Raw genomic sequence first — 22136 nt, 5'->3', positions numbered from 1 at the left:
TTGTAAGAATGAAGAAAAACAGAAAGATGACAAAGCCAGCTCACCTAGATTCAAGAACATTTCCACCCCAGTGCATTTCCTTTCTTTCTTTCTTTCTTCCTTTTTGCTGCTGACTCTGCAGCTTAAGGACACTGAGTTTGATGGTGAGCGAAACGGTTGCTCAGTCACTTTTTTCTTTTTCTTTTTCTTTTTTTTTTTTTACTGTTGGCCCAGAAATTTGGCATCTCTATCCTTCAGACTACCACTGCTTTAGGGAGGCTGTTAGAGGAATCCCAGTGGGGAAAGGCAGGCAAGAATATATATGCTTTCACACATGCAAATGTGCGTAACAACCTGACTTTTTTGTACCTTATCTTTATGCAGAAATATTGGGCTTAGAAACCTCGCTGGCCAGGAAATTTTGGTAACTCACTCAGTCACTATGGGATGTTTAGCTTCTGGTTTAGGAGCAGCTGCCAGGCTCTACTGTGCTGAATCAGTTATTCTAGGGAGAGTTTGCGTGTGTGTGAGTTTGGAATATACAGTATGTGCTGTATTACTGGGTTTCTCAAATTGCAACTGTGTGTTGTTGCAGTTGTGTCCAGGCATTATAGAATTCTGATCACCAAGCTAGCAAATACAGGATGTATAAACACAGAATGTCTCATCTGATCTCAACTGAAACTTGTTTCAGACAGAAGAGATTTTTTTGTTGAGGTGCAGTTTTTAATCTGTTGATGATATAAATATTTAGATGGTCTACAATGGACCACAGTTCTTTTATTTTCATATACAATGATGAGCTAGGGTTCTTTCATTACACACAGATGGATATCACTTGCTGCTCACAATGTCAGGATCTATGCAATACCTTACAATAAGGGTTGGTGCTGCACTGAATGTGTATAATGTGTGTGTTACATTTGTCAGAGACACCAAATAGGATGATGTTGCTGTGTTTTTTGCGTTTACTTTTACTGACCTTTATGTGCTGATCAGAGAAAGCCAGTTCGGTCTTGCACTGAAGACCAAGACATTTAGTGGAAGAATGGTGGTATGACATCCCAGTGACATCACCATTTGACAAAGACAAGAACAATTTGCATCTCCTGGTTTGTTTCTTCCTAGGAAAATGCTTTTTGGTAAAATAATGACAGATAAAGGTTTTGTTTGTTTGTTTGCTTGAACATAACCAACATAGGCATTACAATCAAGTGGTGTTGTATACAACTGGAAAACTGGAGTTTACTTTATTGAAGATGTTGCGTTTTTATTTCATAAAAAACAAATATACATCTTCTTTGGTAGTATGATTTCTAAAAAGTCGTCATGGTGACTTTATCCAGTAATATAGAACTATGTGATGTGACTTTTTTGTGTTTTCGCTGCTGGTTTTGTGTGTGAGAGGAACAGAGAGAGGATGAGGTGCGTTTGATTTAATGTTCCATCCTTGCTACATTTTGTTAACCTACCACTTAATTGTTCCAAGACATTAGGTGCAGTATTGATAGTTAATGAACGTGAACATATCTGGCTAGTTTATTACTCAGTGTAATCCGTGGAAATATTGGAGGGAGAACTGGATACCGTGTTCAAAGATAGCACCCCCACTCAATCCTATGAAAGTTGCTTACTGGGCGCATATGCCAAAAAAAGCCTCTGGAGGCTTCCTCGCACTTCCATGTTTTTGGGCCCATAGAGCATGCACACACAAGTCCTTTTTTAGCCGAGCAAGGTTGAGAGTAGGGGTGTCCAAGATTCCCGCCGGCCAAGTCAGCTGACTTCTTGTTGGCTCCTTGCACATATGAATAAGCTAAAACAATGTAATCAAACAGTTACTGGACTTTTGGACTATTGGAATTGTGATGATTGAAGGAGTCATTTCGTGGGGGCTGGGTTGCTCCAACAAACATAGTTTTGTATAAAAACATATTCACCATTTTACAACTGCAGTACACAGAACTGTGTGAGAGCATGTTCACTGATGTCCTCACAACAGAGAGCTCCTCTCCAGAGATTTAAAAAAATGTAGTTGTGGAGTTGTTGCAGCAAAAAATACATTGGCAGTGTTTGTTTTAATAAAAGATTATATCACCCAGTGCAATAGTTTTGCTTTTTAATGTGTTTTTAATATTTTTTGTATGATTATGGAGCTCTATGCAATGGGGGCATAAGCTAAATCAGTCACAGCCAATCCTTGTTATTATTAGGATACATTTGCTGTTGGTTTTGGCCTTTTCATTGGATCTGCTGATAAAAATAAAATTGATTTTGTGCTTGTTAAATCTAGAACATGATTTATATGTACATAGTACAGTGTACTCATTCCTCACACTTTCAGAGGCAAGGCTGGCGTGTACGTCTTTTGACAGGATCAGTTCATGGAATGGGCAGATGGGAGATAGGCCCACTCATGCTGCCCCTAAGTCTGCCCCAGCTGCTTGGAGAAATTACGCTCCATGTGTGGTGATTAATAGGTCCTCAGGAACACGTCATACTTAGTTTCAACTGGGGTAGAGACTACTTGGGCACCAGAGAAGCAGCCAGTGATGAATGCAAATGCATGTGCTTCCTCACACCTACAAGCGCACGCAGTCCGAGTTAGCCCCTTGGGTGACTGATGATGCCTGCAAACACGGCTCAGTATTCACTCTGCTGGGTCAAATAGGGAATCCTCACTGTGACCCAGATAAGCTGTTTGGCTTAAGAGTTGTTAAAATGATTTATTATACTTCTGTGTTAGCTACATTGTTTTGGCTTTTACTGCTTTAGCTTAGTGTGATCATCCCTCTTCATCCGAGTCCTGCAAGGAGACCTGCACTGTGAGATGGCCTAGTTAGGTTGTCCTGTCTGGTTGAATAGCACAGCAGGTTAACTTTACAGGTACACTTTACCAGTATAGAACTATATTGTGTCAGTGTCATGAAATGTTGCTTATACTATCAGATCTTTGTTCTCTGTGTCTCGTTTGTTTTCTCTTGCTTTCATATTTTGCTGGTGAACCAGACATAAGTCAGTACACGCTGCTGTTATGTTGTCTATGTTCTGTATAGTCACTCTGTCAGTGAAATTTATTTTTGTTCTATTTGACTCTAATGTCATCATATTCTGCTTGTCTTACAGGTGAGCCGCGCAAATTTGACCCAAACTTCAGAGGACCGGTTCATAACAGGTACTACACATATTCCACATCGCCACCTTTTGCTTTAAAGTTGTTACATCTAATAATGTAGCAGTGTCTGGATACACAAAAGTAACTTTTTAATTTTAATTGCAGTGCATGATATTTGAGACACATTTTGTCATCACTGGTGATATTAACAGGAACTGTAAACCCATTCATCTGCACTGTATTAGAATGGAGGCAGAAATCTCAGAGACAGATATCTAAAAAGTCAAATAAAGTCACAGCAACACTTACATACCATTTGGACTTTGTACGAATTTTTATTTTTATGATGTTGTTTTTTATTCTGGTGAACTGACCCTTTAACTATCACAATCATCCAACATCTGATTCTTATGTGTATATTGATTTTGTCCATTGTATAATCTTTTTGGCTCCCACCCAAGTCAGAGCACTGATAGATTGATCATTTGTCATGCCACGTTAATAAAGATCGAGGCCGGGTGCTGGCAGCTCTCTCCACTCCACCACACAGATCAATGGCCATAAGTCAAGCTGGTGGCTGGAGTTAGCCCAATGACACACACTATTAACCATCCAGATACACCCAAACAGATGTAGTCCACACATCAGCAGGACTATTGCAGGGAGATGCCTCCTGTTTTTCACCCGGCAGCACGGTAGCACTTCACCTGATGAACTACAGTCTGCTATCTGCCTCACAATTCTGTACATGTTACAGCTAGTTATTGTTTGTGCTGTGCCATCATTTCTATGTAATATATTGAAAGAATGAAAACTCACATGAAAGTGGCAACTTTTGTGATCATTTGGAGACTTAAAAAATTAGGTCACATGCCAAAAAAGATTGAAAACTCTGATGAAATAAAAAACAGTGGTGCTTAATAGATGTGGTCCTTCTTTAGAAACAGAACTATAAACTTGAGGTTGAGGATTCTCCCTCCAAAAATGAATACATGGGATGGTGAAAAAGAAGTCTACATTTTAAGACTACCTGATTTCTCCAGCACAATGAAGAATAGAATTTTGCAATAAAGCAAAAACCCCTCGAGGGTGTCACCACAGGCTTTTTCGATGATTTAGTCATTTTCTGAGGTAATGTAGGTTCTTATCTCTTTTATGTTCAATGTCAGTTTGGCAGGCTGCTGTGAAGGCATGTTTCAGTCCTCCTGTGCCTCTTTATCCCACCCTCTCCAGCCCATTTCACTGCTACAGCTGGGTGAAGGCACCAAGGATACTTTGATGTTTCTGTGGCTCAGAGGCTTTTCTTAATGAGAACTGGGAGAGAACCGACCCTTTGGTCGTCTTGTTTTCATGGAAGCTCGGTGCCTAAATGAAGTAACTGTGTCTGTAGTTATTGAGCAGTCCTTTAAGCGACATACAGAAGTGGACACGGTATAGTGTTAATCCAAACTGGCTCCAGCTATAAACAATGTAATATACAGATATAATTGGTGTAAACAAAGGTACACAGATGAGCTACAACTGTAGAACCGTATTGCAATGTAAAGCCCTTTATGGTGTCCTGTCAAATGTGCACTCACAAACAAATTTAACTACAAATAAGTAGCTCCCTGTCATCACAGAATATGGACCTACTCACCTCAAGGAGCCTCATGTTCATCAGTAAATCTGCTCACTTGAACCAGTGTCCCTCTTGGCTCTCGTGACCGTGAGAAATATCTTTAGTGTGCAAATCTGACCCTCCAAATACCCCTTCCTGTTAATGTCTGTTACAAAGCAGGCACAGGCTGGCAGATTCACACCACAATGGCACCCATGCTATTCTGTGGCACTGCAGCCATCTGTGTCACCTTGGCTCCCTCAGAATATCAGCCCTGCAAATATAACACTGACACCAAAGTTTCTTATTGCACTGACAGAGCTTCCAGTACTGATTTTTCCCCTTTCAAAGCAGCACTGCCTGGCAGTACAGTACAAAAGCAGGCCAATGCTTTGGTCCCTGCGAAAGTATGTGTAAGTGACATCTGAGGAGGCCAGGTTGGGGTCCAAATAGATTTGCAGTCTGACTATATTTTGGATGTGGCCTGCTCTCCTGAGATAAGAGAACGAAGCAGAATTGTTTTCACTCCTCTGACTTTGTCAGCTTCCCTTCAACACTCACCTATGCATGCTTCAAAGGTGACTTTGTATTAGCACTGTGGTGCTGTGCTTGCACTTTGTCTTAATAATGCAGTCGTGTCTATATGAGGGAGTTGGGAAACAAGACGGATCTACAGTAACACGTTACGGTGGAGGAGAGGCATGGTCGGCTCTAGACCCCCACCCCTCAGATCTCACCCTTTAATCGTCTATGATGTGTGGCTGAGTGATAGCTAACTTATCTTCCTGCTAAAGGATAGAGAGGGATTCAAAGATAACGAATGCAACCATTGCCATGGCAACCCTGACAGCTCTTCCCCTTGTTCTTTTTTGAATGAAATGAAATGGTACTCCCTTGTCTCCCTTTGTTAATAATATGCACAATATCGGCAACAGCTTTACTTGTAGTGTGGCAGGCTGTCTTCATGCTCCTCATATTCACTGTCAGTGTAAAACTGTGGCTGTCTTCACCAGACAGAGCTGTGCCCACATTAGCTGCCTTTGTTTCTCTATTATCTCCCAAAATATAATTGCTGCGGTTTTAGAAAAAAATTGCTCACACTAAGTCTGTAAGCCTTATTTCATATGACAACAAACTCCTCTTTTAGTCTTTTGTCATCCAATGTCATCTGTTGGACGTTTTGGCTGATGTTGGGATGTTTGCCTGAAGATACAGAACAGATGTTCTGAGTGGAGATATTACAATTTGAATTTGCAGGTATCTACAGTCGTAATGTAATTCAGATAAGGATGGTGATAATGGAGTCATCTTATTCTGAAATGTGAAATGAGGAGAATTAGTAGCCCTGCTGGGACAGAAAACATTCCCAATCCTCTATATTGCGAAGTTCAGCAAACCAATCTACCAGAGCAGCCTGTTAACATAGATTGCAGGCTTTATTGCGGTTATTAATGCAGGACCATAAAAAGTAGCTCTTAATTGCAGCTGCATTTGCAAGCAGTATGGGATAACTCGCAATGAGGACTCAAATTACACAGCTGACCCAAAATCTAAGAGGCTACAGTGAGCATACAGCTTAAATAGATATGTTTGTTTCTTGTTTGCATCGTAATGTAAATTCATTAGTGTCTCTTTAAGCTATTTTATAACTCTTTGTCCGTGTTGATCCTCAGCTGATACCCTCTGTGTGCATCAGTGCTCTAGTCTTCCTTCACTGTCTGCTACTTAATCATGAAATTGTATTTGGAGGCTGAAGAGCAGCCTGTATAGAACCATGTAACCATGCTGCATACAAAACAAGGACAATCCACTCTTCAAAGAACTACACAGAGGAAACACTGTCACATCTCTGAGCTCAGGCCTCCTTTTGACATTGGCTTCGCTCCTCTGGATGAAAGAGGAGAAGGGTTGAAAGCTGAAGGAGATGAGGGTCTCAAGTCAATTTGTGTAGCGTATGGTGTTAGAGGCAGGCTACGTATGTCCCTTGTATGGCACTACTAGGCACAGTGGATTGAACTTGGCTTTATTCAAGGCTGGGCTCATAGTCTGAATAGTTTTGAAAGAGGGCTCAGAAGGGGCTGGACTGACAGCTTCTCTCAGGGTGGAAAGGAGGGGAAGAACGCTTGTTGTGGGAGAGAGACCGTGAGACAGTAAAGTAGGAGAGAGAGAAAGACTGTGAGACGCTGCTTTAAACTAGCAGGCTGAGGATACTGTGGAGAGAGAGGCAATCTTCAAATAACTGTCTCTGTGCCTGTGGGACAGTTAACTCTGGGGGGGATTCAGAGGCTCATTAGAAAGTCAGTAGATCTCCACTTCAGGTTCTTTGAAAGCACAATATACAGATGACACCTTGTTATACTTGGTAGCAAGTTGGATTGGGCAATATCTATTATTTATATCTTTATACCTTCCTGACATATCACTGGAGCATACAGTAGTTGACAGTATTTGTCTAAAAAACAAACAACCTTTTACACTTGTTTTCCCAATAAATAGAAAAATACAAATGGAAACTGGTTTTCTGTTAACTGTACACCTTTTTAAATTCAGGTTACTTCATACTAACTGGACAGAAACAAAATAAAACTCACCAAAGCCATTCTGGTTAGTCATTTTTCCAATAATCACTCTGGTTTGGTCGAAATAAACTCTTAATTCACTGAGTTAGATGTGAAAATATGTTGGCTGCCTGTTTTTCCCTGTTGTCTCTCTCTGCCTTTGCTGGCTTATTAGTTCTGTAATGTTATCCCCACTACTTGCAGTTACCATCTCGCTCAGCTAAGCGGCCTGTTCGCCAATAAACACTGACCTCTAGTGGCATGTGCCATACACTACGTCACCTCAGATTAAGTGTTTACAGTCTGTTTTTAGGATTGTTGTAGCTAGAAATGCCTTTTCTAAAAAAAAATGCATGTTGCACTGTTTATAGGTGTTTTTTGGAATGAAATTGTAGGGGCAAGTATAGGTACAATGTTATCTTGGATTTGGAGCATAATATTATCAGTATTAGCGATCGGTTTTTCAGTGTTCTGAGCAGTACTAAGGGACTGTCTCCATTAGCTGCTCTCCTCCTGCTCTCTCTGCCCAGTTAGCACATGCTAGCAAAGCAGCAGCGGCTAGCACCCCACACGGAGCCGTTCAACGGTCACGACAATCTCACACTGACACCATTATGGCTCGTCTTTGTCTTTAAACACATTATCAACTGATAGGTAACTTAAACTGTGTGATTTTAACAGTTAGGCTTGTCACTGTGTGCATGACAGGAACATAGCTCACTCTCCTGCAGCAGTAGTCCAGTTCTACAATAACATGATATTTTAGCTGTTTTACAAAGGCTACTCTAATTTGTAGTGAAGTTGTGAATGACATATTACAAGGTTGCACCGAATGCACAGGAATTGGCTGAATTTGTGATAATGTTGGGGTCGCAACATCCTGGAGAGGATGAGATCAAGAGAAAGAGGAGCGTCTGTATTTTTGACCATATTGAAAATCATATTTTCAGGATTTCTAAACACCCTGGTATCAAGTAACACTGTGATAGTGCCCAAGCCTAGTATTAAGTGCTGCACCCAGATGAAACTCACTTGCCATACAGCAGCTCTGTCATGATTACGAACAACAAAATGGTGAAACATAATGCACAGTTTTTTCTTCTTGAGATGAGCCAATTCGTTCTGGGGATGCATTAGTACATGTATTTTTCTTAGGTGACTGAATTGGAAAAAGGCATTCATAAACCAACCATTCATACAAAACCTTATTTTTCCCTAGTAATCTTCTCCGTGTCACACATCTCTCATTTGTTCTCACACATATTCTTTTCCCTCCAGGAGCTGCACTGATGTGGTTTGCTGTGTTATCTTCATCATTGTCATCCTCGGCTACATCGCTCTGGGTACAGTGGGTAAGTCTGACACGTTGCTGTTGATTGCAAGTTTCATAATGACACACACAACCTCACACGCACATGATGTGTTGTGGTCATGAAGTGAGAAGTGTCTTCGTGTGACAATAACTTGACAAAATCTTAATTTACCAGAAACTAAATGGACTTACTCCCCTCTGCAGGATGCACAGACACTTTTTTTCTTTGTTTGACTTATTCATAGTTTCATGGTAGGCTATTCAACAAAATGTCTGATTGTTAAAACTGCGGGGGAGTTAAAAAATGCAGCTCCCCGGAGAAAGGGATAGTCTTAGGGTTTCACCACAACATGCAGCTTGTATGGCTCACTTTGGCTGAGTCTTTACTTGAGGTGATCATGTTAGTAAAGCAGTTTTGAGGTCATGGTTGAGGGTTTTTTTTTTTTTACTGGATGACCAGTGGTTCCCTCTGGCTCTTATTTCATTCAGATTTTCTTGAAGCCGTTTAGGTCACCCGAGTGTGACAGAGAGTCCACTTAGTCTGCGACTGACTGAGGCCATGCAGTCTTGTAAATCTCCCCATCAGCTCTTTTTTTCTTTCTGTCTCGCCTCAAGTTTTTCTTTCATCCTCATTTAATTTTCCTTCCTTTCTATATTTCTATAACTATTTCTCTTTGTCTTTCTTTTTGCTCTGCCACTTTTCTTTACCTCCTTCTCATACAAAAAAAAATCATATCCTGTTTTATTCAGCACACCTGACTGCATATTCCTTCCTCTGTCACACACACATATGATATACATCATAAATTAGGGAGAAATGAAATCCCAATGCTGTCACCAAAGGGCTGTCCCACGCCAGCTCGTTGTCAGCAGAGTCATGTCTCAATCTGGGCATGGGGAGGACTTACTGTTTCCCAGTCATTTAAAAAGAGCAGGAGCCATGACAATGGATGTGACTTCAAATACACACTGACGCATCTGCAATCTGCTGAAGAACTTTCTGTTCTTTCTGCATATTTTTTTAAATTTCATCATCCCTGTTGTGTCAAAGACTTATAGACTGCTTTTGTTGTGCCATCACACGTTCAGCACAATCCGTCATTGACTGGCAAGGTGAAAGGCCTTAACACTGTGTTGTTCAGGTTGGGAAAACAAATGAAACACAAGAATTGCTTAGTAAATTGAATTTCAGGGTTGCTGCTACTCCTATCTAGAGAAACCGAACAAAACAAATTAAACTGGATTGATTTGTTTTGTTTTGGGTTTTTTTTTAATCTGTGTAGACGTTTCTTCTTAATTAACATGCATACATGCAATCCTCCAAATACATTTCCATTGTTGTCCTGTTAATTGTGCTTCTTTTCTTTTTGTGCTTTGTGAGCACACAGAGAGACACTCATGGCCTTGGCCTGATGCACCCATGTATTCGAGGATTTGATTACTATTGATTCATATAGGACCCTCTTTAACTCATCTGAACCTAAAAGACCTTAAAGGTCCAGTGTTAAGGCTTTAGGGAAGTATATTGGCAGAATTAGAATATAACATTTATAATTATGTTTTCAAACTAAGAATTGCTGTGTTTTCTTACCATAGGGCCTGTGTCCACATAGCGTTTTTTGTGGGAACTGGTATCTCTTTTTTTTTAAGTTGATCCCAACTAAGAGAGAGCAAATGTGGTCGCCTTCAGAAAAAGCATCGCACCCATTGTCATTTTTCAGGGTGATTCAGCTTTTTTGTTCAGCCGCCCCAAGAGCTTTGAAAATCCCTTAACTTTTCAGAGAGGCGCTTATGGTGACATCACTGCCACTTCTTAAGTTAGGCTACTGTCTACTGTCAATACAAAGACAGAAAAGCCCATTTGTGTGAGCTGTTTGGACGGACACTGAGTGATGCCGGTGAGTGTTGTTCTTTTATCAGCATAATGTAGGGTTATGTTAGCTACCAAGCTAACGTTAATGTTAGATATTGTTGTCATAGAAAGAAAACTCATGTGTGACAAATTATGAAGGGCTGGGATGAAACACTCCCCAGCCCCCTGCCACCGCTTTCCTGCTGAAAAAAAAAAAACGCTTGGGGGTCACACGCCCTTAGAATGAGCCGTTTATATCTACATAAGGAGTAGGCCCTTTTCCAAGCAGTTCGCCATGTTGTGGCCCAGAACAGACAAACCAACCACTGGCTCTAGATAGGGTCATTCACATTTTGTGTGGGCCACCATTATGGTTTTCCTACACACGCTTCGCACACAGGAGAAGTTTCAGTTGGTTGCAATCTGTAACCTCACCTGTAGATGCCACTAAATCCACTCAAGCTTTTGCTGTAATCAGCTGTACTAGGAACTCAGAAAAAAATACTTCTGACACAGAAAAGTGTTATTCAAGTTGGAATTCCAAGTCAGAAGCTAAGGCAAGATCCATCAACCCAGAGTTCACCTACATAAACACACGTGACATCGCAGCAACATGGTGGCGCACACAGTGAACTGAGCAGACTGACCTTTTAATCAGTTGTTTTACTTTAGTCTTTGTGTTGTAAAATGTGCTGTAACGTTGTAGCTGCCATTTCCATTTCCATTCAGTTGATTTGCACTTGATAGAAGACTTTGCGAACATGCATATCTCTGTCTCCATCCACACAAAGCAAATGCACACAGCAACTTAATGCTGTTGGCTGTGTTGGTTCACACTGTTATGCTCTGCCTCATTTACACAGTTTTGAGTTTGTTATGAGCAAAGACGAGCAAGACAGTTGACATCTTTAAACGCCATTTCTCTTCGTTAATGAGGCTGTGGTAATTGATGAAGGTCCTCTGTAGCTGCCTGTGATGTTCATAGACTTGACATTCAAGCATCAATTTGCTGTGTGCATCAGTGTTTTTCTGAGTAGATGCACAGAGATGCATTTAGAAGGAAACTGGGGAATACCAACTCAAAATTATCAGTACATGTGTTTAGGAAGGTAAAAACTTTCTCTAAACATAAAAACCTAGATAAGCTCTCTGACTTACACAGTCCAAAACTGAGAGCATGTATCATGAAGGACCACAGAGAGTCTGAAAAGGAGGGTAATGTTTTGACCAGTGGTCTTGTACACCTCAGTGGGTACAACAGGGAAGCAACTACTACCAGTTTCAGGAATATGTGTCTAGTATGCTCACATGTTAAAATACATGCAGGTGAAACAAGAAACTGTTGTGCTGTGTTTTCAGCCTGGATCCATGGGGACCCCAGGAAGGTTGTGTATCCAACCGACAGCCACGGTCAGTTCTGCGGCCACCAGAACACCCCCAATGCGTGAGTGCAATAATACCTTTCTTAAATGATTGTACACTGGAATAATTATGTTCCCCAATTTGTCTGTCAGCTTTTCCATCCTTATCTTTACACTCACAAAAGGATTTGACCACAATACACGGCGATGGTTTGTGATTAATTATGGCAGACTGCACAGTGCACTCTCTCACTCTGAGTGTGTGTATGTGTGTGTACGTGTGTGCTTAAATGCTTGCTGATAAAACATTGCAGTAATGGACTGATTTGTCAGTCTGTTGAATCCTTCTAATCAGACTCCTCTCTTTATCTTCATCACTTGTCTCCGCAGAAACAAAGCCATACTATTCTACTTCAACATGTTGAAATGTGCCAATCCTGCAGTTTTGATTAACCTCCAGTGCCCTACAACCCAGGTAAGAGACTGAATGAAGCCGCTTCTAGCAGCACTTCTTTGCTCTACTTTATGTTCCCCTCCAACCTTTCCTCCTCGCATGATTATGCAAGATTGATGGGCTTTCTCATTAAGAAGATGCGTTGCCTCCTCCAGCTCTGTGTCTCCAAGTGCCCTGACAGATTTGCAACTCTCCTGGATGCGTGGAATACCAAAAACTGGGAATATTACAAGCAATTCTGCAAGCCGGGCTTCGAGATTGGCAGCAAGGTGAGACAGCGGCTTTTGTGTTTTCGCAAACCAGATGAAAATATATTTATTGAACTCCATGCCTCATCTGCATGCAGTTCTCACTTGCTTTTGCTTTGGAAACCAGGTATGTGTATATTCCAGTTTGTCACGTCCTATGGGCAGGTGCTTTACATAGTCCCCAGAATTTTATCCAGGCAAAGGGGCCTACTCTGGGGTCTAAATTACAGAAGTTTTCTTCAGTTGCAGACACACGTTTTGATCAAATATAACTGTACAACAAATAAAAGAATTAGAACATCAAAAGTAATCCATCCTCAGATTTCATCACTTTTATCTGTACAGTGGTTATAATGAAGAGCTCATTTGAATGCTTATGAGAGACGGTCGGTAGTGAGCTAGCAGCCACTGATGCACATCACAGCCCCGTTCTGTCGGCTGGCAGCAGTTCAGTGACGGTGACGTTGGCGCGATGGTGTGCAAGAACCAGAAAGTGAGGTGGTGTGTGGGAGCACCTAACAGCTCAGTCATACTGTTTGAACTGAATCATTGATTTCCCTTCCCACATCATCCCAAGTATGACAGTGTTACATCAGACAGGGTTCAAACCATCCCTGTCACATCTGACTTGACTTTTTTGGTCTACAGGAATAATGATGATGATAATACCAACAGTACAGGATCTGGACTGAGATTATTTGTATGAAAACAGGAATTATTTTTATGTTTGTAAAACATACCGATGTTATACATGTTACTGATGATAGTTATTTTATTCAATAGCCTAAACTGAATTTATGCTATTTTTATGCAAGAATTTAATACAATAAAGTGTTTCATAAGTAAGAACTTAAGTGAACAGACTTAAAATCATTATTTTCCCTAACACATATTAGAAATGGCAGCAAAGCACACATGATTGTACAGAATTACAGAAACCTACAGGACAGATTCAGATAAAACAACAGAGAGATCAGTTACGTGTATGAAGGAGACACTTCACTCCATCTGTAGCTATGATACATGCTATAAATCTCTTTTATTCAATTGTAAAATCACCATCTCCTTTATTTCCCTATTTTCAGAGAGTTGCAGAAGTCATACGAGATGAAGACTGCCCGTCTATGATCGTGCCAAGCAGACCTTGTAAGTCAGTCTGACTAACTGTAAACACTGGAATGCACAATAGCTCACTATTTGTTTGCCAAGCTACTTACGACAAGAACAAATGTCTATAACTGTGTTTCAGTCCTACAGCGGTGCTTCCCTGATTTCATTACAAGAAATGGAATTTTAACTGTAGCCAATCAGACCATTTTCAAAGACGGTGACAATAACAAGAGAAGTGTCAGCGACCTCAAAGATGCTGCCAAGTAAGATCTGTTTCCCTGCAATGTGAATCTTGACTTTGTTGTTCTGTCAGTTAACATACACATACAGAGAAAACACATGCATTGGATTAAGAATTTGCATTCTTGCTGTAGTAAAAGAATATTTAAACATTTACCCTGTGAAGTTAAGTGTTTTAAAACTGTTATGCTGTCACTAGGGCTGCCAAATCTGCACCCAGAGAGCTCTGGACAGATATTACAGGGTAGGACAAGCGGGCATGTCACTGATGCCCAGGAATGTGTCCAACCACATTCAGTCATTTGCATGTTTATTGCATGAAACTGCAGCTTACCCACAAGTTCAAAAGGAGAACTTAGGGGGTACCTACAAGCTTACAACAGCTGCTTTGTAAATCTACACCAACATGTTAATGGGCTGAAATGGAAAACTTTGGATAAACTGAGAAATCATGTATTTAAACCAGTGAGCTGACACTATAAACATACATGATTCTGTGTTTGCTGTGATCAGCTTTTGTTTGCCCTGAATTACCTTGAAAGATAATGTGCATTAATGCTCTTCTTTTTGTAGCCAAGTAACTGCCATGCAGCAAGGAGTGGAAAGGTTTCCAAAATTATTTCTTTTCAGCTTTCTAACTTTGCCTCTGCTGTAGCCAGTAGCTCTGTGTAGACTAACCCTCTCACTTCATCATGAACAGTCTGTTCCTGAGTCCCTCCACCTGCAACAATGGACAGGAATTAGAACAGATTATTACAGTTGTTTGTGGTATATATCTACCTCAAAACATCTAGTCATCTACTACTTTGGGTGTCAAATAACATAGAGAGTGATGTGGTGCCCCCTGGTGGTCAGTAGGTTTGCTCCCTCGATCTAGATATGAATCCAAGTTTGCATAACAGTGCTGGAAATGATCCAAACTGTTGTCTATGGACAGGGTTTCAGTGACCTTTAGGGAGCTGAATTAGGACTCTTCATTATATGGTTGACTTCAGAGCTGCATTCAGCGTTCTGTTTGTCCCAGAGCAATGTTAACTTGTCCTCTTTCCCTCCTCTGTCTGTACTTGAGAGATTTCTCTGAGTCATAGGGCAATGTGTCTGCAGTCGGACTTTGCAGTAGTCGGGTTTTGACATTGGCACCAGTCTTGTAGTTATATTGTCCCTGTAGAGATCTCAACACCAGTGTCTGTTTCTGATCTCCATGACCAGAGTTCTTTAAAGACACCAGTAGAAATAGACTAGAGATATGTTTGATTTTATGCTGAATCTTTGGTTGAGATTTTATCTTTGCCCAGGGAAAGGTGAAGTTAAGATTTAAAGATCCAGTGAGTCTTTTTGAGGTTTACGACACAGTTTTTGAATAAAAATAAATTCAGGTGACAAGTAAAACAGATTAAAAAAAAACATGCAATTTATTTTAGGTTTGTTTTGTTGAGCACATCTCTTGTTTTCATTTGTAATGGAAAACTTACAGTACCTGTACTGTGAACAGAAATAAAGGGGTTCTTGATCTGACAAATCCATTAATGTGTGCTATTCCACAAGGTGCGCCTCTGTATCACATTCAGTAACATCCTGCTATGCCATTTACTGCCATACTGAAGGATCTATTGCTCCATAGTGCTTCAGTAACACTAATGCTGTTTTGTGGCTCTTTGATATGAAACTTGCCATATTTTTCTCCAGACCCTCATAACCCAATAAGTAGGTCTTAGAGCTGAGAACATCAAAAGCATTTTGAAACTGTATTCATCTTTGTTTCATAGTAAGAGCATTAAAGATAAATAAAGTGTCAAAATGCTTTGAAAAGCCCTAGTAAGTAAATCATTTGAAGCACTGACACAAAGCCGCCACAGTTCCTCTCCATGTTGTTATTAAATCCCCTTTTTGTTGCATCCTCTCTCTTTCCCACTCCTCACCTTGTTACTCCATCACAGAAGTATGGCCAGTCTGCTGAATGCCAAAGAAGTTGGCATGAAGATCTTTGAGGATTATGCAAATTCCTGGGACTGGATCCTCATGTAAGGATGTGCTGTGGCTTTTGGTGATTTTCATGTTTTCACTTCTCTTCATGGATTATGTGCTCCTGTGTGGGTAGAGAAAATTACCTGACCCATACGTTTAATAAATGATGAAACTTATTATAATGTCTACCCTGCCATTTTTACATGCAAATAATTGAAATTTCAACAGTATGTGATTTAAATAGCACCCGATACGTCCATAATACAGATCTGACTACATACATTATTAAAGCCTATATGGATTTCTTTACCAGTGAAGCACTGGTCAGTTCCCAGTACATCTGTGTTTGTGTTGTTGCAGTGGTTTGGTGATAACCATGGCGGTCAGTCTGGTCTTTATCCTGCTGCTGCGCTACACTGCTGGTGTGCTCCTGTGGCTCATTATCTTTGGTGTCATCGCTGCAGTGGGCTACGGTGAGACAGCTACCTTGCATTGCCAGTGGCTACTGTACACTGAGTACACATGTTTTACATTTGACTTTCTCACCTATTTTGCAGTGGGAAGTTCTGCTGTAGTAACAAACTGTGGCAGAGTTATATTTGCCTTACCTTGTTGCATCCTTTCCTGGATTTGATTCTCTCTCTCTGTCTCTTTGTGTCTCTAAGGGATCTGGCACTGCTACTGGGAGTACAGCACTCTGAGCGGGAAGCCAGGTGCCAATGTCACCATCTCTGATATCGGCTTCCACACAGACTTCAGCATTTACCTTCAGCTCAGCCAAACGTGGCTCATCTTTAGTATGTTGTCATCCACGTTCATATGTTAACCTCACAGTTTGTACTTTTTTATGTAAATCTAAACAATTATAGGCATCCTTCTGTGAGTTTTGCTCAATCACAACCTTATGAACAACATTTTTCTATCCCTGTAGACTAGAGTTTTTGAAAATTAAACCTTCTGAAGTTCAGTTATTTAAATAACTATTTTTTTTTACTAACTTGGGTTTAACTTTTTTAAAGGTCTAGTATGTAGGATATAGTGGCATCTGTCAGCAGAAATGGTATCTAATATTCATAGCTATGTTTTAATTAGTGTATTCATTCATTCATTTTCCGTAATCGCTTATCCTGTTAGAGGGCGCGGTGGGCCTGGAGCCTATCCCAGCTGACACTGGGTGAGAGGCAGGGTACACCCTTGACAGGTCACCAGACTATTGCAAGGCTAACACATAGAAACACAACCATTTACACTCACACTCACATCTACGGCCAGTTTAGAGTCACCAGTTAACCTAACCTGCATGTCTTGGGACTGTGGGAGTCTGTGAAGGCCGGAGTACCTGACGGAGTACCTGCAGAAAAACCCACACTGACATGGGGAAAACATGCAAACTCCACACAGAAGGGCTCCCCCACCCTGGGTTTGAACCAGGAACCAGGAACCCTCTTGCTGTGAGGGGACAATGCTAACCACTGCACCACCGTGCTGCCAAATTAGTGTATTATCAACTGAAAATATGAATTGTTGTGTTTTTGTTACCTTAGAATGAGCTATGTTATTTTACAGTAGCCCAGAGTGGACAAACCAAACGCTGGCTCTAGATAGGGTCATTAGCATATTTGTGTTTTCACATCAGCCATCGTACTTTTCCTACACGCTTGGCACACAGGAGAAGTTTAAATTCTGCAAACTCACCGCAAGATGCCACTAAATCCTACACACTAGATCATTAAATGCTCAAGTGACATGTTTAAGCATATTTGTTGTACTTGCATTGATACATCATGAAACATATAATTTGTTTTGTAGTGATCTCGCTCTCTGTGATTGAGGCCATCATTGTGATTATGCTGATATTTCTGAGGACGAGGCTGCGCATCGCCATTGCATTATTGAAGGAGGGAAGCAAGTAAGTATGGATAAAAGCCAGGGTTGGAAATTACCTTTATTGTCCTCCTTCCACTGTGGCTGATGGATTACAAAATCTAGCACTCACTCAATAGATTCACATTATTTATTGGCTGGTGAGCAAAGCAAATCTAGCAGCCACTTGCATATTTTACCAGCATTTGTCTGGTGGCTGGTGCTAATTTCCAACCCTGATAAAAGCTCTGTTGACTCCTTAAAAATTAAATGGTGTGTTTGACTGTCTTTTTGTTTCTAGGGCCATCAGCTACATCATGTCCACTCTCTTCTACCCCGTCATCACCTTTTTCCTCCTGGCCATCTGCATTGCTTACTGGGCCGTCACAGCAGTGTATCCTTCTAAATGCCGCTACATTGATGAACTGTTTTACTCAGAGAATTCTGCTGTGTTCATGCAGTCTGCAGCAGTTTTACTAACCGAAACACTACATCAAGTTCATTAAGATTATCCAGAACATCATAAAACCAGTCAACAGATGATTACAGAAAAAGGTTACAGAAAAAGGATGGTGCTTCTTTCACTTGGTGCTTTATGTTTTTAAAGCAAGAGCAAATTAGGAACAAGCTTCTGTTCTTGTGTCCCAGTGAGTTCTTTAACATCGACTTAGCATTGTAATGCCTGGATGAATGAGATGACTTTGTGTAAGCAGCATGTGACTGAAGTATTAAAACAAAACTGGATGTAATATCAGTCGTCAGTAATTACTGTGCAGAGGAAATGTCCCTTTGTGTTGCCCTTAACTAGTTTTCCCTCAGCTTCTTAGCATCATCTGGTAATGCAGTCTACAAGGTCACACCTACTGATGATAAATGCATGTATGCCAACCTCACATGCAGTCCAAAGGTTAGTCCCCCACCTTCTCACACAGTGAAGTGTCGAGTAGTTTTGTAACTGTGTAATTTCTCTGCCACATCTTGCTCTGTGAAATATTTCTTTGTCAGACCGTAATCAATCAAATGAAATGTAATAGCTTCTTTTTATTGCCTACAAGTGAAATCTGATAGCTGGCGCTGAGCTCTTATAATCAATCTCTAATGCTCTAATGTAAATAGAGTCCAGGTTAGTGGCTGACAGCTATGAACGATTATTTGACAAATGTTATTCATCAGCCTGCCTGCACCCCCTGGTTTGTGTAAGTTAATGTTAAAGTCTCAAAGCACTACTATGCTGTGTCCACACAACCTTAAATAACTGCAAGATTACCTCATAGACATACATTCACAAATTATTCATTAACATGCAACACAGAGCTACAGTGGAGTAAAAAGCCAAGAATAGAAAAGTGACATCATTGTTTCTCTGTGATTCAGTAGTTTGCCCTGTGATGTCTTGAATTTAATATTAACTCACAGTACTCTTGTCTGACGACACACCAAGATCAAATTTGTTGTTTTCTTTCAGACCTTCAGTCAGACCAATATTACCAAAGTGTGCCCCGGGTCACAATGCATGTTTGCCTTCTATGGTGGAGAAAGTGTGTACCACCGCTACATCCTCGTCCTGCATCTGTGTAACCTGTTCGTGTTCCTCTGGCTGGTCAACTTTACCATCGCGCTGGGCCAGTGCACCCTGGCTGGAGCTTTCGCATCTTACTACTGGGCCCTGAGGAAGCCAACCGACATCCCCGCATGCCCCCTGTACTCTTCTTTTAGCCGAGCCATACGGTAGGAAGCTATACAGACTAGTATTGTACATGTTATTGTGAAGATGTCCAATGCTGTACAAGTGTTTCTTTACCGCTAAAATGTCGGATATGAATAACAGTCAAATTTGGAATTTACCTGCTTGTCCCATAAATAACTGAAAAATGATAAGGGACTTCTCACAAGCATCTACTGAATCTACTAAGATACCTTACGCAAATGTCTGTTATACCATTTTGATTCTCGTGTCACAGTTACCACACAGGTTCTCTCGCCTTTGGTTCTCTGATCCTCGCTGTGGTGCAGTTGGTCCGAATTGTTCTCGAGTACCTGGATCACAATCTGAAAGGTACACTGTCACTCTTAAAAATACTTATCTTACACAATTTAATGATTATTTAAAATGGGATGTTGATGACTGATGACATTTTCCCAGGTTCTCAAAATGCATTCGCTCGATTCGTGCTTTGCTGCCTCAAATGCTGCTTCTGGTGCCTGGAACATTTCATCAAGTTTATAAACAGAAACGCATACATTATGGTGAGTTAAGAAACATCTGATTGATTGCAGGTATCTGCAGTTCAGTTGTTAGTTGGAGTGGCTTGTGTCTCAGTGCTTCACTACTCTCTACTTTTCTCTCACCAATAGATAGCAATATATGGAAAGAACTTCTGCACCTCTTCCAAGGATGCTTTTTTTCTCTTGATGAGGAATGTTATTCGGTAAGGCCTTTCGTGCAGGTCTGAGTCAGATAGATGCATCTAGAAAAGGTCAGAGTACAGATGACTTGCTGCTGAAACACAAGTTAACATGCCAGGCTAACACAGTCTGGCTCACAAACAATAAAAATGTGTGGATTTATTGTATGTACGTCAGTGAAACAATCAAGAATTGAGAGTTCCTAGCACTCGCACCTTTTCCTTATTACCATGTATTCATGTATTTAATAATGTGTGCACTTTCTGTGTCTCATTGCCTTCTACATTTCTCTGGTTTCTGTGCGTCTCCTCCACTCTGGCTTTTCTCTCCCTCCTCTGTAGGGTTGCTGTTTTGGACAAGGTGACAGACTTTCTGCTCTTCTTGGGGAAACTGCTTATTTCAGGAAGTGCTGGTGAGTTTCTTGTCACCCACAGTCTGTGAAGTCACATAAACTGTGACGTAGATGAAATATTGCAGCAGAGACAGGATGAGATATCCCCCTGAATATTTGGTGGATGATAAAGCATCTCACTCTTAATTATTTCTGCCACGCAGACACTCTGTTTCCACTCAGTTTGCGTCACTGGAAGTTGAAATGTAATGTTTCATAGGTTGTCTGCAGGTCTGTGAAAACAGCTAAATCTCTTACATTTAACAGTTCAATTTCTAAGATCCTAATTTAAACAGAAATACAAATAAAATAATCCTAGATGTTACCCTTACAAATCCCTGTACAAGCAATACTGTCTTATTTATCCCTATTGGCCCTATTAAAAACATCTTAGAATTATTCCTGTGGCCTTTTTAAAGACACCACAAAAATTACTTGCATGTATTGAAGGGTTTAAGAAATTAGACGGCCATGTTTGTGATTATATTAGTTGCTCAGTTTGGTGATATGTTGCTCACATGAACCAATCATTCTCGCTCTTTCTGGTACTTTAAAAGATTATGATATAATAACATCTTCGTGGAATCAATTCCCTTTCTTGTCGACAGTTCTTTTTAAACATGTCTTAATGTGTAGAGGTGTATGGTGTTTCACTGTTTCTGATGTCAACGGGTAAAAGGTGTTGCATTTTTGCTACTAATGTAGCTTGTTATTGTGATTATTATCCATGGATTCAACATCTTTTTTTACCTCCACTAGTTATTTAGTCACTTCTTTATATTTTGCAGGTGTTCTTGCATTTTTCTTCTTCACACGTAAGATACCAGTCATTCAAGAGGAGGTGCCATCCCTAAATTACTACTGGGTCCCCCTTCTGGTAAGGAACCAAAATGTGGGCTATTTAATTCATAGTTTTACCAGTAGTTACTTTAAGTAGAATGAGAAAGATTAAAATGTGGTTGGAGCGTTACATTGACGAATATATGAAATGAAAATTCACCTCACTGCCTTTCTCATGGAATATACAACAAAAAAATGTTTATATAGGTTATGTTATGTCTTCACATTTGTCACAATTTTTGCAAATGATGGTACTGATGAACTGCAATAATTAAGAACTTATGCTGAATGTAGTTTTCTTGCTCATTTCCATGAAGAACTACAGGCAGGCACAAGTAATGAGATCTGATTTATTAGGGCTTGTCTTAACACCTCAGCTTTCTCCAGAACAGAGAGAACACACTCTTCCTGGTGTAAATTGTGAGGGGTGCTTTTTGTTTCTGCAAATGTGAGGCATAGATCAACGCTCAAACTGCACACTTTTTGTAGATGTGGAGTCTTGTTAAACTGCAGTTAACACCACTCCAGTTATTCAGATCACATTACAGTGGTGCACAAGCTAATTAGTTTTGTTGAGGAATTTATGTGTCAGTGGTTAATATTATTCTTGATCTTTATGGTGTTCACATCACAATGCACATTAGATGTTGACAGTATAGCATTTTTTATCATTTGTTTAACCTTTATTTAACCTCTTTAGATTAAAAACAGCTTTTTAAAGAGTTTCCTGGTCAAGACAGGCAGCAACGTAAGTTACAGACATGACAAAAATACATAATCAAATGTGCAAAATAAAAGCCAGACACAAAACAAAATGAAATTATTACAAAAAAAGTATGTTAACA

The 22136-nt window shown here is 40.4% G+C and overlaps 1 protein-coding gene across 6 annotated transcripts in view; it reads left to right on the top strand.

Annotated features, from left to right (window-relative positions):
* The window catches only part of slc44a5b (solute carrier family 44 member 5b), a 39875-nt gene that overhangs the window by 12616 nt on the left and 5123 nt on the right, over positions 1 to 22136 (top strand). For 2 of the 6 annotated variants that reach the window (XM_078168693.1, XM_078168692.1), the window contains exons 2-21: positions 3103 to 3151; positions 8528 to 8601; positions 11773 to 11857; positions 12165 to 12249; positions 12384 to 12497; positions 13562 to 13622; positions 13726 to 13849; positions 14026 to 14070; positions 15764 to 15847; positions 16152 to 16264; positions 16457 to 16588; positions 17601 to 17700; positions 17956 to 18048; positions 18474 to 18561; positions 19120 to 19382; positions 19616 to 19710; positions 19798 to 19901; positions 20010 to 20083; positions 20402 to 20472; positions 21240 to 21328. In XM_078168693.1, the coding sequence (XP_078024819.1) occupies positions 3103 to 3151; positions 8528 to 8601; positions 11773 to 11857; positions 12165 to 12249; positions 12384 to 12497; positions 13562 to 13622; positions 13726 to 13849; positions 14026 to 14070; positions 15764 to 15847; positions 16152 to 16264; positions 16457 to 16588; positions 17601 to 17700; positions 17956 to 18048; positions 18474 to 18561; positions 19120 to 19382; positions 19616 to 19710; positions 19798 to 19901; positions 20010 to 20083; positions 20402 to 20472; positions 21240 to 21328 (1943 nt within the window). Of the gene's footprint in view, positions 1 to 3102; positions 3152 to 8527; positions 8602 to 11772; positions 11858 to 12164; positions 12250 to 12383; positions 12498 to 13561; positions 13623 to 13725; positions 13850 to 14025; positions 14071 to 14399; positions 14433 to 15763; positions 15848 to 16151; positions 16265 to 16456; positions 16589 to 17600; positions 17701 to 17955; positions 18049 to 18473; positions 18562 to 19119; positions 19383 to 19615; positions 19711 to 19797; positions 19902 to 20009; positions 20084 to 20401; positions 20473 to 21239; positions 21329 to 22136 lie in introns of all 6 variants that reach the window. The other 4 variants (XM_033622106.2, XM_033622105.2, XM_033622108.2 and 1 more) reach the window with 2 other exon arrangements.

This window comes from Epinephelus lanceolatus, chromosome 6 (assembly GCF_041903045.1).
Source record: "Epinephelus lanceolatus isolate andai-2023 chromosome 6, ASM4190304v1, whole genome shotgun sequence".
In the NCBI taxonomy this organism is placed as follows: Eukaryota; Metazoa; Chordata; class Actinopteri; order Perciformes; family Serranidae; genus Epinephelus; species Epinephelus lanceolatus.
Note: the sequence above shows the minus strand (reverse complement) of the source record. Positions and strands in the feature narration are given on the sequence as shown.